The 16188-nt window shown below is 31.9% G+C and overlaps 1 protein-coding gene across 1 annotated transcript; it reads right to left on the bottom strand.

Moving 5' to 3' along the window:
* Positions 1–1637: 1637 nt before the first annotated feature.
* On the bottom strand, positions 1638–6499 carry LOC110811259 (ABC transporter G family member 15-like). The gene is made up of 9 exons (XM_022037689.2): positions 6164–6499; positions 4468–4547; positions 3873–4334; positions 3675–3797; positions 3452–3583; positions 3007–3294; positions 2639–2911; positions 2273–2380; positions 1638–2151 (listed from the first exon to the last, which is right to left on the bottom strand). Exons 1-9 carry the CDS (start codon positions 6387–6389, stop codon positions 1777–1779), a joined length of 2067 nt encoding a protein of 688 aa, XP_021893381.1. The 5' UTR covers positions 6390–6499; the 3' UTR covers positions 1638–1776.
* Positions 6500–16188: the final 9689 nt, after the last annotated feature.

Below are 16188 nucleotides of genomic sequence, written 5' to 3'. Positions count from 1 at the left end.
TAAAAGGTTTCCACAAAAGGATAACATATTCTACTTTTGATTTGATTTTCTATATAATTTATTATAATTAATTTAAAAAATTTATTTTCTTAAATTTCACATGACTGTTTTATAAATAGGCATTAAATTCTTAATTGTAATCAATCAGGTTTTAAGAATAATAAAATTATAAAGTTTTTAGTTTGTCAATTTGTGAGGTGTTTTCAACTTTCTTATTGAATGAGCAATTGATATCTACTTATCAAAGCAATTTGTGGCGTTTTTATCTATCTATTTTATTGAACTTATTTTAACTTATCAAAATATTTTTACAATATTTTTATTAATTTATTTATCTTTATTACTTTTGTTCCAATCAATAAGTTGATTGTGGGTTAAGTAAGATGAATTTTTATTTAGTGATTAAGTTTTTGGTGCTAAATTTATATGAGTTAATTTTTTTATTATATTATTGATTTGGGTTCCGCATAAAAAATAATAATAGTTTTGACTACTAAGGTCATTTAATATTGTTTAATTATTTGACCATTGTAGAGTCCTAAATGATTACTATTAAAAATTGTTATAAAAGATTAACAGTTTACTACAAACAAGCATAACATCTTCTCAAGCCATACAGGTGTCTGGTTCTCTGTTGCCTCCTTCTACAGATGACTTCATCAACCCATCATCTTCTTCTTCTTTCTGAATCATTCCCTGCAATGCCATTTTCTTTGCCTGTTAACTTCATCGACAACTAACTCCTACCATCATCAATCATATGTGTGTATATATATATATGTCATGTTCATCAATCATATATATTATAAGGGAAATCAGGAATTTCTTTATCCGCTGTGAAGATAGTATGAATTGGTAACAAAAAGAAATAGTGGGGTAATGGTAATGGACGAAGATACAGCAATATATATATAGATATATAGATATATATATATATATATCTCGTACTCGTACACGCCCTGTTGTAGTTCCTAATTCACCGCAGTTATTAATTGGAAGAGAAATAAACGAAAGCAAAGGAAGGTTGTAGTGTTGTGGGGGTGAGAATTTAATATCCCAGCCTAGGTCTGGCCTGCCAAGCTGTGTGATATGGACAACTACCCACATTCCCATTAGCCTAGCTTCACCCACTCAACCTAACATTTCCCTTTTTATTTATCAACTTTGTTTTACTTTGTGTTATTTTTTCCTGACACATTTCCTAATTATATCTTTTTGAGAAATAAATATTTCATATTATCTGTTATTGAATTTTTTTATATATTTATTTTCATATCCTTTTTCTATTAATTGATAGTATATTTGCTTTTGTTCTTTGAAAATTTTCAAAGGTTTCAGTTTTCAGATTTTGATGCAATTTAAGTATACTACCAAATTAATAATTTCATGATTGGTATTTTTATTATTTTTTATAAAAATGTGAGTTCAAATCGAATTATATATTTTATATATGTTCTAACTAAAATATTAATTGTGTTATATTAATGTCTACATATTATTTAATTATTTAAATATATGAATTTTTATTTAAAAAATAAATTATCAAAGCTAAAAATTGATAGTTTTTTCCATTTAATCTTCAAACACAAATTGAGCCTTCATTTTAGTGAAGGAAAGATATGTTCCTCCATTTCCACTGGAATATAACTTTCACTTTTTTATCTAATCTTCAAACACAATTTCAATGCTGCTTGTATAAAACTTTTTCTCTACCTTGTGATACATGAGTATGAAATTAGTGTTTGATAATATAAATAAACAAGATTGCAGAGGTAATCAAGGTTGCAGAGGTGGAGAAGCTGCACCCTCCAAAGAAGACAAAGGGTACAATGGCTTATGTCTTTTGGAGGAGATAAAACTGTCCCTCCGCAGGGATGGTGTCCTACCACCTGCTGCAGACTGGTGGGGATGAGTTCTTCTCGAAAACAGACCATGAAACAATGAAGAGGCCGGCTTCGTGTATCGGAGCACTATGTAGAAGAGTATCCTGTAAGAAAATGAGAGCAGAACAAGGGCACCCAAGTCCGTCCATTTTGAATGATCCAGGGGTACCCCGAACACTGTCTGCAGTAGGATCTCTCCGTTCCGTTCCCGGTCTCCTGGCAGCAGTGGATCAAATTCCTGCCCTATCATGTCGTTTTTGAGCTGACCCTTCACATATATATTCAATATACCAAACATTCATATTCAATGTTCCATATAGATTGATTCCTAAATATCAGGGATTTTATATAGTATATATGCATGTGTTCATATATAAATATATATGTACCTGCACTGCCCATGATGCAAAACTGATATAGGACATTGGGTAGCGCCAGAAGATCTTTGGAATGTCATGTAAAGGTCTGCTGATTTCAGATGCCATCATCATCAGTACCTGCATATGCAGTTACTACTATAAGCAGATGAAGATCTATATCAACACGATTTGCTTAGGCTTCTCTTGGAACAAATTCAGAAATTGTCTGGAATTAATTTGCAGATCCACACTTCTAATGGAATTTGGCATACATTGTTTCAATTTCATGTGTATTTCTTTAAAATAAATGTGTATTTATCAATGAATTTCACAAAATTTTTATACTTATTCCAAACATAAACTTAATTTACACAAAAAGAAGGCTTTTGTACTTACTACTATACCGGTTCCAATTCCTATACCCATCAACAAATTTGGTACCAGTGAGGCAACAACCATCATGCAAGCCTCTATAACCGAAATGCAGCAGAAGAGATTGATACAGAAAAATCCGTAGTTTGAGAATCCTGGATGAAACTTCACCATGTAATATATAATTGTTCCGGACAACACGGATATCACCACCAAGAATGGGAATGATGACAAGAAATTAGACAGCACAAACACAAAATCTCCATAATGCCCACCAATCCTTTCCCTTTTGAACACCTGATCAATATGCATCAGAAAAATGACAGCAATTTTACTCCACTCCTGTAATTTGAACTCAAACTAATACTTGTTCTTGAGAATTTGATGATTACCTTCATTTCTTCAATGAAAAAGGGCAACCCTCCAACGGACAAACAAATCATGAAACCATATACAAAACCAACACACTTCCCTCTAGCCAAAATGGAACGTCCTTCATGCCCGATATCTAGATAGAGGACACCTACACTGACTGCTACAAGGACATAGAATATGATTCTCAGCCAATAGTATCCAATATCTCTATACATGTTTAGGAAAGACCTGAGTGTCAATGTGTTAAGCTGCTCCCACCAACTTGCATTGGGCCGCCTAGTTGATTCAATGCTGCAAAGCCCGACCTGTAATTATGTATCGGCATCTTGTTGTAAATTACATGAAAAACCCAGACAAAGATTTTATTATAAGACCTCAGGGTATCTACTTAGAAGATCCCAGAAGAAAATCTAGCTAACACTCAAAAGGGTCAATTTGTTGAAGTTGATTAATGAATCATACAGAGAGAGTGATATGATGAATCTTTCTTCTTGTCAAGCTACAATAATTAGAATTCTTGAATTTCTCAATGAGTGCTGCTCTAATCTCTGCAGTTTTCAGATGCATAAGAGAATCTGAGAATGTTTCAATTCCCTATAGCCAAAAACAAACGGTAAAATTTTATTAATTTCAAACTCTCAAAATCATACCATTGAAAAAATTTTCATATGTAACGAGTGCTTACCAAATTTCTCTGACACCGAATCAAAGCTTCCCTTATGATGTCAAAATCAAGACTAATGCACCGAAGGAAATGATCAGAAGGATTTCTTTTTCTCGGACAAGGAAACCCAGCATCAGCAAAGAACTATTTAAATCCCCAACAATATTAATCAGTACAAATTCCTCCAATTACTTTCAAACAAAATTAACCAAAACAAACCTTAACAGCAGATTTGGCTTCTCCAAAGTAGACAGTTTCTCCACTTGAAATCAGAAGCAAATCGTCGAACAGGTTGAAGACATCACTGCTAGGTTGGTGAATGGTGCAGACGACAATCCTACCATCATGTGCGATGTTTCTCAGAGCTTCAACAACGAAGAAGGCGGCGGCACTGTCGAGTCCAGTAGTGGGTTCATCGAGAAACAAAACTTGAGGGTGAGTTACAATCTCGAGACTGATGCTGAGTCTCTTCTTCTCTCCCCCACTCAGACCTCTCAAATGCCAATTCCCAATCTTGCTATCGGCACAATCATGGAGACCCATCTGCATAATCGTGTCATCAACCACCTGGTTTATCTCTTGTCTGCTCATTGTGGAAGGAAGTCTCAGACGAGCTGAGTAAGTGATGGTTTCTCTGACTGTCAAAGTTCCCAAGAAGATATCCTCTTGCGTCACGTAAGACTGAATACATCAATGGAGATTGGTGAATGCTGAGCTTCTATTTGTGTTTCTGTGTATGTGTATATATATCTATATATGTGTGTGTGTGTGTGTGTGTGTGTGTGTGTGTATACAGGATGGAGCTGAGACTCACAATATCTTTACAATCTTTGGCTCTTTTCTTGCCATTGATAAGAATATTTCCGGTCATTGTGACAGCAGGAGAAAGCCTCCCTGCACCAAGCACATGAAAAAGCTTGATTGGATCTTTTCATGCATGCAATTGAAATGGTTTTTTTACTCCAACTTTAAAATTATTCCATTTTTATTCAATTTTAAATAATTACGGAATAAAAAATTAATTATAATTTACATATTTTTAGCACTCTAAGTTCGTATCTGCCGTTCATTTTTTTCTTAAGAAGAGAATCATCCTCAGTTTTTCCTATTTTTATTCATTCCAAAAAATTAAAAAAATATATATAAAAAAAGATGTTACCTTGACTTTTGAGTTTCTACTTTCTGTATATGCAAAATATATAGAAATGAAAATGGGAGAGGAGAGAAAGGGTAAACCTTACATTACCTTCCATTAAAGCTACCCTCACCAAACTCTACCCACCCTGCCTTATGTACATATATACATAAATCACTTCTCTGTTCATTGGAATATTTTATATTCTTAACTTGTTAAATATAAGTATTTAATTAATTATATACATATATATATTTATATGTTAATAATAACACAATTTACTAATAACAATATATGAAAAGTATAGTTATATTCTAACTTATAAATTTTTATATTAAAATAAAAATCTATTTATTATTTTCTTAAAATATCTAATAATTTTTGTAAGATTAGCGTTGATCATGTTGAAGAACAATCACATTTTGAAATTGAAACTTTGTAAATCGAACAAGATATCAATTAAAAAATCTTACCAAATGATTTGAGAACAAATTCTTACATATCCAATAAAACTATACATGGGTATGTTCTTATAATGACCATTATGTATAAACTGAAGAAATAAGAGTAAGCCATGCATTCACTCGTGTTGTATAAGTTTACTTCAGAGAATATATACATATATATAATTTTGCAAGAGGCATACTGGGTAAGTCCTCATGATGCAAGAAAATGACTGAAGGAAACTGGCGCATTAAACGCACACATTTTCTTCATTAAAACTTCAACTATCAGCTCAGAATTACTTCATCCACACCAGAAAAATTCACCAGAAAAAAAAAAAAGAAGAGAGAGAGCCATGGAAACTGTGTCAGAGCCATAGCCAGCTGAGCGAGATTCCTGCAGGACCAGAAGTGACAAACCTCAGCCTATCACTTGCTCTCTCTCTCTCTCTCTTATCTGTTCTCTCTGAGTTTCTTATATATTATAACCACATATACATTTATATATATGTATACATATTGTATGAGTGAGTTATATCAATTCTATTCAGATGTTTAGTGTGGTTCCTTTTGTTTCTAAATTTAATTAACAAGGTCGTACGTAATTATATATTCTATTAATTATCATAAATATATATGGGGAGATATCATAAATATATCTCAAGATCTCTCTTGATTCAGAATGGATCTGTTAATACAGATAGGTATATATATATATATATGTAACAAAAGTTTAACGCGTCATCATCTTTTTTGACAAAGAAGAATTAGCATAACACCAGTCAAAATTGAAAAGATGATCAAGAAGAGATCAAGAAGGCTGGAAAAAGGTGCAACTACAAATATATGTATATATAATATTGTATAGATGCATGGATAGGAGAAGGAGAGAATATATACATATATAGATTGAGGTAGATAATTAAGCTAACCAGACAAGGAGTCGAGGAAGGTGGATTTTCCGGATCCAGAAGTACCCATGACGGCCATGATCCGACCCGCTTCTGCAAAACCACTGAGTCCACTAAGCAACCTTCTTGAGGAGGAGGCACGGTTTTTCCCTGCAACCGGTAGCACCACCGTTATGTCCTCCCAAACCAAACATAATCCGCTTTTCATCTCCATCTCCATCTCCGTCTTCATCTTCATCATGTTCATATAATCAATTTATGTCTCTTCCTCCTCCTTCATCGCTGTTAGCTATGACTACCTCCATTTCTCCCCTCATACATAAATACCCTTTTCTAACTCACCCATGATGAGATAGTGCCCTTTTTCATCTTCTATTATTATATAATATTATCATTATTTTATCATTTATATTCTACTGTATATATTTATATATATTAGGTACTATTCATTTCTTCTTTGGTACAGTATATACACAATGTAAATAGGTATATTCGCCCCTCATCTACCTATGAACTTAATTTACTGCATCTCTTACAATAATAATTTTCTTTTTCAATTACAATATTACTATGACTGTATATTATATATCTTTCAGAATAGATATATATCATGATAATAATTTAATTGTTTAGATTGGAAGAATTGGAATCCTCAAATTCACATATTGAAATAAATCAAATTATTTATATGAATTAACCTCAAGTTTTTTTTTATATAATTTTTCTCCATATACGCTATTATACATATAATATATATATATATATGGAGAGAGAGAGAGAGAGTTTCGTGTCACTATACATAGATGTGTCTGTTTTGTTTTCTTAATTGGGTCAATTAAATTGCGTTAGTGCCATATATGGATTACATATATCTAACTTATTTACATTATTTTCTGTTGGTTAATTTTTTTCCCTTGGGTGTTGGAAGTTTTATTTAATAAGTAAACAATTTAATTTGATCTTTTTGTGTATAAAGTATATAATTTTTATCGTGTGTCAAATGATTTATTTATTTTTGGTATTTTTTATTCCAACTTTATGATAATTAATTAATACTAAAAATGTTAATTTTTAGAAAAATAATTAAATTTAAATAAAATTATTAATTAAGTGATAATTATCGACAAGAATTAATTAGAGTTGATAAAGATGAAATTTTTCTATCTCAATTACCGGATATGTAAAATATACTTATGAGTTATGTTTGGTATATCGATTATCATGCAATTCATAAAAAAATTTGTGATTCAAATCATTTATCAACTCATTCTAATAGTTAGTTTAAACATACTCTAATTGTATTCTCTTTTCTAATTCTATTAGAATAATTATTAAATTTTGTTAAAGTTATTATGTAACTGTAATTACTGTGATTTGTTGGAGTCTCATTTATAAATGTTATAATGTTGGGATTTGATTTGTAAATATGAAAAGTTTTCTTTCTCTCTCTACATAAATATATAAACCCCTCATTAATAAGGTGTCTCGAATATTTATTTTTCTAATTTCCAATCACTAGTTCTCTCTCTCTCTCTCTCTCTCTCTTAGTTCCAAAAAGTTTTTCTTGCTCTTCATAAATTTGTTTATGATCAAGGGTGATCTTCTATTATTATTATTATTATTAATTTTATTTTTATTTTTATCATAATTTATTTTTAATTAATTAAAAATAGATTAATGCTTTTAATTAATTTACTAAAAATATGAGAGTATGTTAATTAATATATTATTTTTAAGATTTACTTATTTTTGTTTCTTTACTATTTTTGTAACCTCCTTAAAGCTATATAAGAAGATTTCATTTTAAGAATTAAACAAAAAAGAATGAAAATTATTTTATCTTCTTCAAAGATAAAGTTTCTCTCGATTTTTCATTAACATCTGTTAGAGAGTTGTCGAGTTCTATCACTCTCATACGAATCATATTGGTATCAGAGTATTTCTATAAAATTCGAGCTTAAAAATTGGTCTGAGATAATTTCTTTTACATTTATAAAATATATAAATAATTAAAAAAATTTATTTTAATTTAATTTTATTTAAATTATTGAAAAAAACAAAAAATGGACGAAATTGAAAATAATTTTGGAAAAAAATTTTGAATAAATGGGATGTTTTGAACGAAAACTTGAAAACATGGAGTAAAATCGTAAAAATAAAAAATTCGGCCACGTAGGACGGCTTAGTGCAGCCACAACAAACCAGAGCACGCTGCGTGGCAAAACACGCTGATGTCGGCACGCGGGAGGCCATGCGGGCGATCCGAGTATCAAAATTTAATTAAAAAAATTGAACCGAAATTTATCAATCAATATCATACTAGACCAATTTAACATATACTATGTGATAGCTTGAAAATACCTACGAGTTAATTTTTTATATTTGATATATTTAATCTAGCATTTGTACGTGTTTAAAAATATACAATAAGATAAAAAATATAGTTTAGAGTCATATGGAAAAATAATGGATACGGATGAAGGAACTAGAATAAGCATGAAGATGCATGAAAAAATGTGAGAACCTTTTAAATAAAATGGTATAATAAAAAGTGACAACTTTTAGATTATATGACATGTGAAAAGTGGTAACTTTTAGATAAAGTGACATCACGTAAAGTGACAAATTCTAGATTATATGACAAGTGAAAAGTGATAACTTTTAGACAAAATGATATTACATAAAGTGACAACTTTTAGATGAAGTGTCATGTGCAAATTAGTAACCTTCTAGATGAAGTGGCATATGAAAAAACTTTTTAGATAAAGTGGCACATGAAAAGTGGTAACTTTTTAAATGAAGTAACGTGATGAAAGGTGGAAACTTTTAGATGAAATGACATGATAAAATAGTGACAACCTTTCTCTCGTAGCTCCGCACTCCTATAAATAAGGGATGAGAGAAGGGTAGAAGAGACATTCCGGACGAGAAAAAACTAGTGAGAAGTGTAGAGGTGAAGGAAGAAGAGGGAGTACGAAATATGTATTTTTTTAGAGTATTTTTAAGTTTTAGATAAAAATCTTAGAGAAAGCTCTGCTAAATTTATGAGAGAAGAGGAAAAGGAAGAGAAGATGAAGAAGGCTCACGATCAAAAGGAAGTTATAAACCATTAGAAAGGTAAGCCTTTTATTAAGTTTCGAAGTTCAGTTTCTCTTTTATTTTTGGGATTAGTTTTTGAGTATTGTGTTGGATATTTTTTAGTCAAGAAAGTAACCAAAAATCATCTCGAAACTCTATCGGATTTTTTATAGGAAAATATCATTAATAAAGTCGGAACTTTACCGGAATTAAGATTATGATTGCTAATGATCTAAGGTAAGTAGATATTATGGATTTACAGCCTACGTAGTTTTGAAGTATTTTACATATTTTCAATATAAAAATATTCAAGTGTTTAATTTGTCTTTCGTATTTGTTAAATAAGTATTTGTTAAAGTTTTATTTCGATATAAGTGTTTTTTGCTTTATATTTTTGAAATGTGATTTTGATATATGTGCATCACTCATTATGGAAAGGATTTATTCTGGAAGCACCTACATTATGCTAGGCTTCAATATAGTCATACATATTGTTTTATGTTCCGGTGTATTGGCAAAGTGATAAGTGTGTACCCATACATAACCGTTTCATATTCGGGTGTATGGTAAAATAGTTTAATCAACGTGCCCTAACCGTTCCGTGTTCGGGGGGTAGTAATATTTCAAGGTACTCATGTATATCATTCCATGTTTGAGTATATGAGAAATCGGTGATAAGTATTTATGCCTACGCATAATGTATGGTAAATGATTGATTCTCCAAAATAGTGATGAAATATACAATAAAGTAATTGTGAATCTATTTTATGATTTATGCATTCGTCTTCTGATTCATATATATGTTTTAGAAAGATTATATAATATATGTTTTGTTGTATGTAAAGAAACTATATATTGCATATAATATATTGTGATTTCATAATATCGCTTATTGGGATATATTATTTCACCCCCCATATCACCCTCAAGATACTGAAGATACCGCTACAGAGTGAGCGGTAATATAAAGAAAATTTTTGAATTTACACTCTGATATCAAGGTTACTATTTTGTACTTTTGTTTAATAATGTAAGAAATAAAATTTAGAGTCTCGGACATATGTTTATATTTTACATTTGAGGGATGTAATATTTTTATGACTCTGTTATGATTAATAAAGTTAAGTTATTTTTCTTAACTCGAGTTTATGTGATTTAAGTAAGTATGCTCCGGTCATTACCCTATAAGACGAAGTATGATAAGTGATAAGCGATATCATAGCAGGATTCTAGGATATCCCTTGAATACGAGGCTTAGTGTTACATGAGACTTAGATAGAGTTGTGAAACATAGTGAAATGCCTCTAAGCTCAAATTTTATGAATGTAGGAAATGGCAAGGGTACCGAGAAAGCATATGCATCGGGTTTCTGAAGACCGGATCGAGCAGAGTCTAGATACACTCATGCGTATAGTCAAAGGCTTGGCAACGGTAGTAAGTCAACACTTAGTCCATAGCTAAAGTGGTACTAACAATAATAATGTTAGTACCAGCAACAACCAGCCGATGAAGGAAAATAATGACAAAACTCATTGAAAGATTTAAGAGGATGAACCCACCATCATTTACTGGAGTAACTGACCTAATATTAGCCGAGCAGTGGATCATAGAGTTGGAGAAGGTATTCGATGTTCGCAGTCTCACTTCAGAGCAAAAGGTACAATTAGCCACATTCATGTTCAAGGGAATTGCAGAACACTTGTGGCACTTGAAAAAGGGATCCCTGAAGACACCAATCCTTTAGAAAGCATTTGGAGCGGCATTATACGAGAAGTATTTTCCTGACTTTATTTGAGAACAGAAGCAAATGGAGTTTCTAGAATTAACAAAAGGGAACATGAGAGTGCAGAGTATACGAAAAAGTTTATAAAGTTGACTCAGTTCGCACCCAACTTAGTAGCAAATGGAAGCCTAAGAGCTAGGAAGTTTCAAAGAGCCCTGCGTAAGGCGATTTAGGATAAAATCTCAGTTCTGAAGATTAATAACTACGAAGATGCACTAGAGCGTGCCCAAATTACAAAAGAAGCTACTAGCCTAGTCTCAGAACATATCCAACATATTCATACCAAACAATAAGAGAAAGACTTAAGAGCCACAACAACCTAATAAAAGGTAAAAAATAGGTTTTATAATTCCTCTTAAACCCCTAACACAAGAGCCAAAACAAATCTACCTCTATTGTGGAAAGAACCATGGTAGTAGACCCTACTACAAGTTGATAAATGGATATTTCAGATGTGGTAGTACTCAACATTGAATCCAATAGTATCCTATCAATAAAGAGCAGAACAAGCTAAGAACTCAAGAAAGGGTATATGCCATTACAGAGCGAGATGCTCAAGCCTCTCAGAGTGTAATCCAATGTATGTTCACTATCTCTAGTACCTTAGCTAAAGTCTTAATAGACCTAGGATCTGTACACTCTTTTGCATTGTATGAGTTTGCTCAACATCTTAATATTGAACAGTCACCTTTAGATTATATATTAGTAGTCTCTACCCTAGCCAATAAGGACTTGGCCACTAATACAGTCTACCAAGCATGTATTGTAGAGATTGTTAATAAAGAACTATCAGTAGATCTCATGCTCTTATACATGCATGACTTTAACGTCACACTATGGATGGATTGGTTGGCAGTGTATCATGGCAATATAGATTGTCATGGAAAGACAGTGACTTTTAATATTCTCAATGACAAGACCTCCAAATTCAAAAGGATTACGGAGTCCCAACATCCATGTCTCATATCTTGCATTCAAGCTCAATGATTCCTTGAGAAAGGATGTGCAGTGTATTTGGCTTACTTAGTGGATAATAAAAGTAAAGAAGTCATTCTACAATAGATACCTATGATGAATTAATTTTTTTATGTTTTCCCAGAAGATCTTTCAGGTCTACCATCAGATCAAGAGATCAAGTTCTTTATTGACTTAATTCTTAGTATAAACCCTATCTCTAAGGTTCCATATCGAATGATAAAAGCTAAACTAGAGAAACTCAAGAAACAACTACAAGAATTATTGGACAAAGGTTTCATCAGACCAAGCATATCACCGTGGGGAGCCCCAGTATTATTTGTAAAGAAAAAGGATGTTATCATGTGGCTTTGTATCAATTATAAGCAAGTGAACCAAGTTACCATAAAAAATAAGTATCCGTTGCCTCGTATCGATGATCTATTTGACCAACTTCAAGGAGCCCAAGTATTCTCAAATATTGATGTACATTTTGGATACCATCAATTAAAGATTAAGAAAGAGGATGTTCCTAAGACTGCATTCAGGACTAGGTATGACCATTACAAATTCTTAGTCATGCATTTTGGTCTAACAAATGCTCCAGCGGTATTTATAGATTTGATGAACAGAGTCTTCCAGCCATTCTTAGATGATTTTGTCATCGTCTTCATTGATGATATACTGATCTATTCAAGTAGCAAGACTGAATATGCAGAGCATCTAGCAATAGTATTTGGGATACTTAGGAAAAAGAAGTTGCATGCCAAGTTTAAGAAGTGTGAGTTTTAGTTAAAAGCGGTTTCCTTTCTCGAATATATAGTTTCAAATGCGGAATATCAGTGGATCTTACTAAGGTAGAAACGGTAGTAAACTGGAAAAAACATATAATGATAACTGAAGTTCGAAGTTTCCTCAGTCTAGCTAGATACTACAGGAAGTTTATTAAAAAAAATTTAAAGATTGTTACTCCATTAACTCAGCTCACTCGAAAGGATACAAAGCTTGAATGGAATGATAAATGTGAACAAAGTTTTTAGGAACTAAAGAAGCTGTTGACAACAGCCCTAATATTGACTATTCCTAACGGTACTGATGGATTCTCTATCTACAGTGATGCTTCAAAGCAAGGATTGAGATGTGTGCTAATGCAACACGAAAAAATGATAGCTTATGGTTCTAGACAATTAAAGAATCATGAGCAGAACTATCCTACCAATGACTTAGAACTAACCGCTATTATTTTTGCCTTAAAGATTTTGCACCATTATTTTTATGATGAAAGTTTTGAGATTCACACAAACCATAAGAGTTTGAAGTATTTCTTCTCGTGAAAAAAACTTAATATGTGCTAAAGGAGATGGATGAATTTACTTAAGGATTATGATTGCAAGATCCTATACTATCTAAAAAAAGGTAATATGGTTGCAGATGCACTTAGTAGGAAGAGTACTTGCACTATTTCCTACTTGATAGCCCAAGAGTGGAGACTTGTAGAGGAGTTCCAGAAGTTGAACCCAAATGTCCAACATAAGAGATTCAGAGGATACCTAGCCAATATAAAAGTACAACCTATTTTAGTGCAAAAAGTTAAAGAAACCCAACAATCTGATCTTACCTTAAAGTCAATTATGGAAGATGTCAGTAAGGGACTTAAGCCAGAATTCAAACTATCGGAAGAAGGTATATTGAGGTTTAGAAATAGAACATGTGTGTCGAATAATAACAGTATGAAAAATGAGATATTAGAATAAGTGCATTGCTCTATATTTGCTATGCACCCTAGCAACATTAAGATGTATTAGAACTTGATGACTAAATGCCAATGGAGTGAAATAAAAAAGGATATAGCAGAGTTCGATTCCAATTGTCTCACCTATCACCAAGTGAAGGCTGAACGTCAAAGGCTAGCAAGACTACTTCAAACCTTGCCAGTAACATAGTGGAAATAGGAACATATTACCATGGATTTCGTGGTGGATCTACCTAAAACAATATCCCAACATGATGCTATTTGGGTTATTGTTCATAAATTAACTAAGCCTAATCATTTTTTGGTTATCAAAGTGAATGGCCTACTGGACAAGTTAGTAAAACTCTATATCAAGGAGATTGTGAGATTGTATAGAATTCCAATCACAATCATTTCTAATCAAGATCTCCGCTTTACTTCAAGATTTTGGACCAGTCTATAGAATGCTATGGAGACCAAACTATCTTTTAGTACATCTTTCCATCCTCAGATGGATGGTCAATCATAATGAAAATTCTAAAGTCTAGAATACTACGAGCTTCCGTCATTAAGTTACAAGGTAATTGGGATGATCATTTGCCTCTGATTGAGTTCGCGTATAATAATAACTATCAGTCTAACATTCAAATGGCACCCTATGAGGCTTTGTATGGAAGACCTTGCAAATCATCGATTTATGGGAAGAAGTTGGGGAATGAAAACTGGTTGGACCTAAATTGGTGGAAGAAACTACAGAGAATGTAAAATTGATCAGGAAACATCTTTCGATCGCTCAAAGTAGGCAGAAAAGTTTTGCCAATAATCGAAGAAGAGATTTAAAATTCAAAATAAGCGACCATATATTTTTAAAAATCTCATCAGTTAAAGGGATCATGAGATTTGTGAAGAAAAAAAAAACTCAGTCCTACATTTATTGGACCTTTGAGATATTAATAGAGCATGAGTTATCACCTACCGTTTAGCATTGCCATCTAAGTTAGCCAACATACACAATATTTTTCATGTGTCAGTACTGAAGAAATATCACTCAGATTAATCGTATGTACTTCGATATAAACCCATTGCACTTCAGGACAACCTATCCTATATTGAGCTTCCTATGTAGATAGTGGGTTAGAAAAAAAAGATATTATGGTCCAAGGAAATCTCCTTCGTAAAGGTACTATAACAGTATCATTCAACTGAAGAAGGCATATGGGAGCCAAAAGAGGAAATAAAGGTCAAATACCCACATTTATTTGTGATAATTGGTAAGTCTAATTTAGAGGACTAATTTTTTTTTTAAAAGGAAGGAGGATGTGATAGCTTGAAAATACCCTTGAGTTAATTTCTTATGTTTAATATATTTAATCTAGCCTTTATATGTCTTTGGAAATATATAATAAAGGTAAAGACATATTTTAGAGTCAGACGAAAAAATGATGGATAATGATGGAGCTAGAATAAGCATGAAGAGGCATGAAAAAAGTTAGAATCTTTTAAATGAAGTAATATAATGAAAAATGGTAACTTTCAAATAAAATGACATAACAGAAAGTGACAACTTTTAGATGAAATGACATGTGAAAGTGGTAACTTTTAGATGAAGTGACATCGTATAAAGTGGTAACTTTTAAATGAAGTGTCATGTGAAAAGTAGTAACCTTTTAGATGAAATAGTATGTGAAAAGACCTTTTAGATAAAGCGGCATGTGAAAAGTGGTAACCTTTTAGATGAAGTGACATGATGAAAGGTAACAAATTTTAGATGAAATGGTATGATGAAATAGTGGCAACCTTTCTCTTGTGGCTTTCCACTCCTATAAATAGGGGATGGGAGAAGAGAAGAAAAGATATTCTAAATGAGAGAAAAATTGTGAGAAACATAGAGGTGAAAGAAGAAGAAGGAGTACAAATGTGTGATTTTTTACAGTATTTTGAGGTTTTAGATAAAGATCTTAGAGAAACTCTGTTAAATTTGTGAGAGTAGAGAAAATGAAGAGAATAGGAAAAAGGCTCACAATCAAAAAAATTTTATAAACTGTTAGAAATGTAAGTCTTTTATTAAGTTTTGAAGTTCAGTTTCTCTTTAATTTTTAAGATTAGTTTTTGAGTATTGTGTTGGATATTTTTGAGTCAAGAAAGTGACAAAAAATCATCCTAAAACTCTACCAAATTTTTTAGAAAAAAATGTCATAAGTAAAACTGGAACTCTGCTAGAATTAAGATTACGATTGCTATAAACGTAAGGTAAGTGGATATTCTGGATTCATAGCCTACGTAATTTTGAAATATTTTATATCTTTTCAGTATAAAAATATGCAAGTGTTTAATTTGTCTTTCGTATTTACTAAGTATTTGTTAAAATTTTACTTCGATATAAGTGTTATTTTGCTTTGTATTTTCGAAATATGATTTTGATATTTTGTGCATCACTCATTATAGAAAGGATTTATTCTGGAAGTACCTACGTTATGCTATGCTTCAGTATGCACATAT

The sequence above is a fragment of the Carica papaya genome, chromosome 8, assembly GCF_054855325.1.
Source record: "Carica papaya isolate Zhongbai chromosome 8, ASM5485532v1, whole genome shotgun sequence".
NCBI lineage: Eukaryota > Viridiplantae > Streptophyta > Magnoliopsida > Brassicales > Caricaceae > Carica > Carica papaya.
This window is presented reverse-complemented; position numbering and strand designations above follow the sequence as displayed.

What these genes read in the sequence shown, in the direction of transcription:
- LOC110811259 (XM_022037689.2), bottom strand. Translation starts at nt 6,389, where the DNA reads ATGAACATGATGAAGATGAAGACGGAGATGGAGATGGAGATGAAAAGC. An exon ending in CTTCCTCGACTCCTTGTCTG is followed by an intron (nt 4,548 to 6,163) that starts GTTAGCTTAATT and finishes TGCTTGGTGCAG; the next exon opens with GGAGGCTTTCTCCTGCTGTC. An exon ending in TTCATCATATCACTCTCTCT is followed by an intron (nt 3,295 to 3,451) that starts GTATGATTCATT and finishes ACATAATTACAG; the next exon opens with GTCGGGCTTTGCAGCATTGA.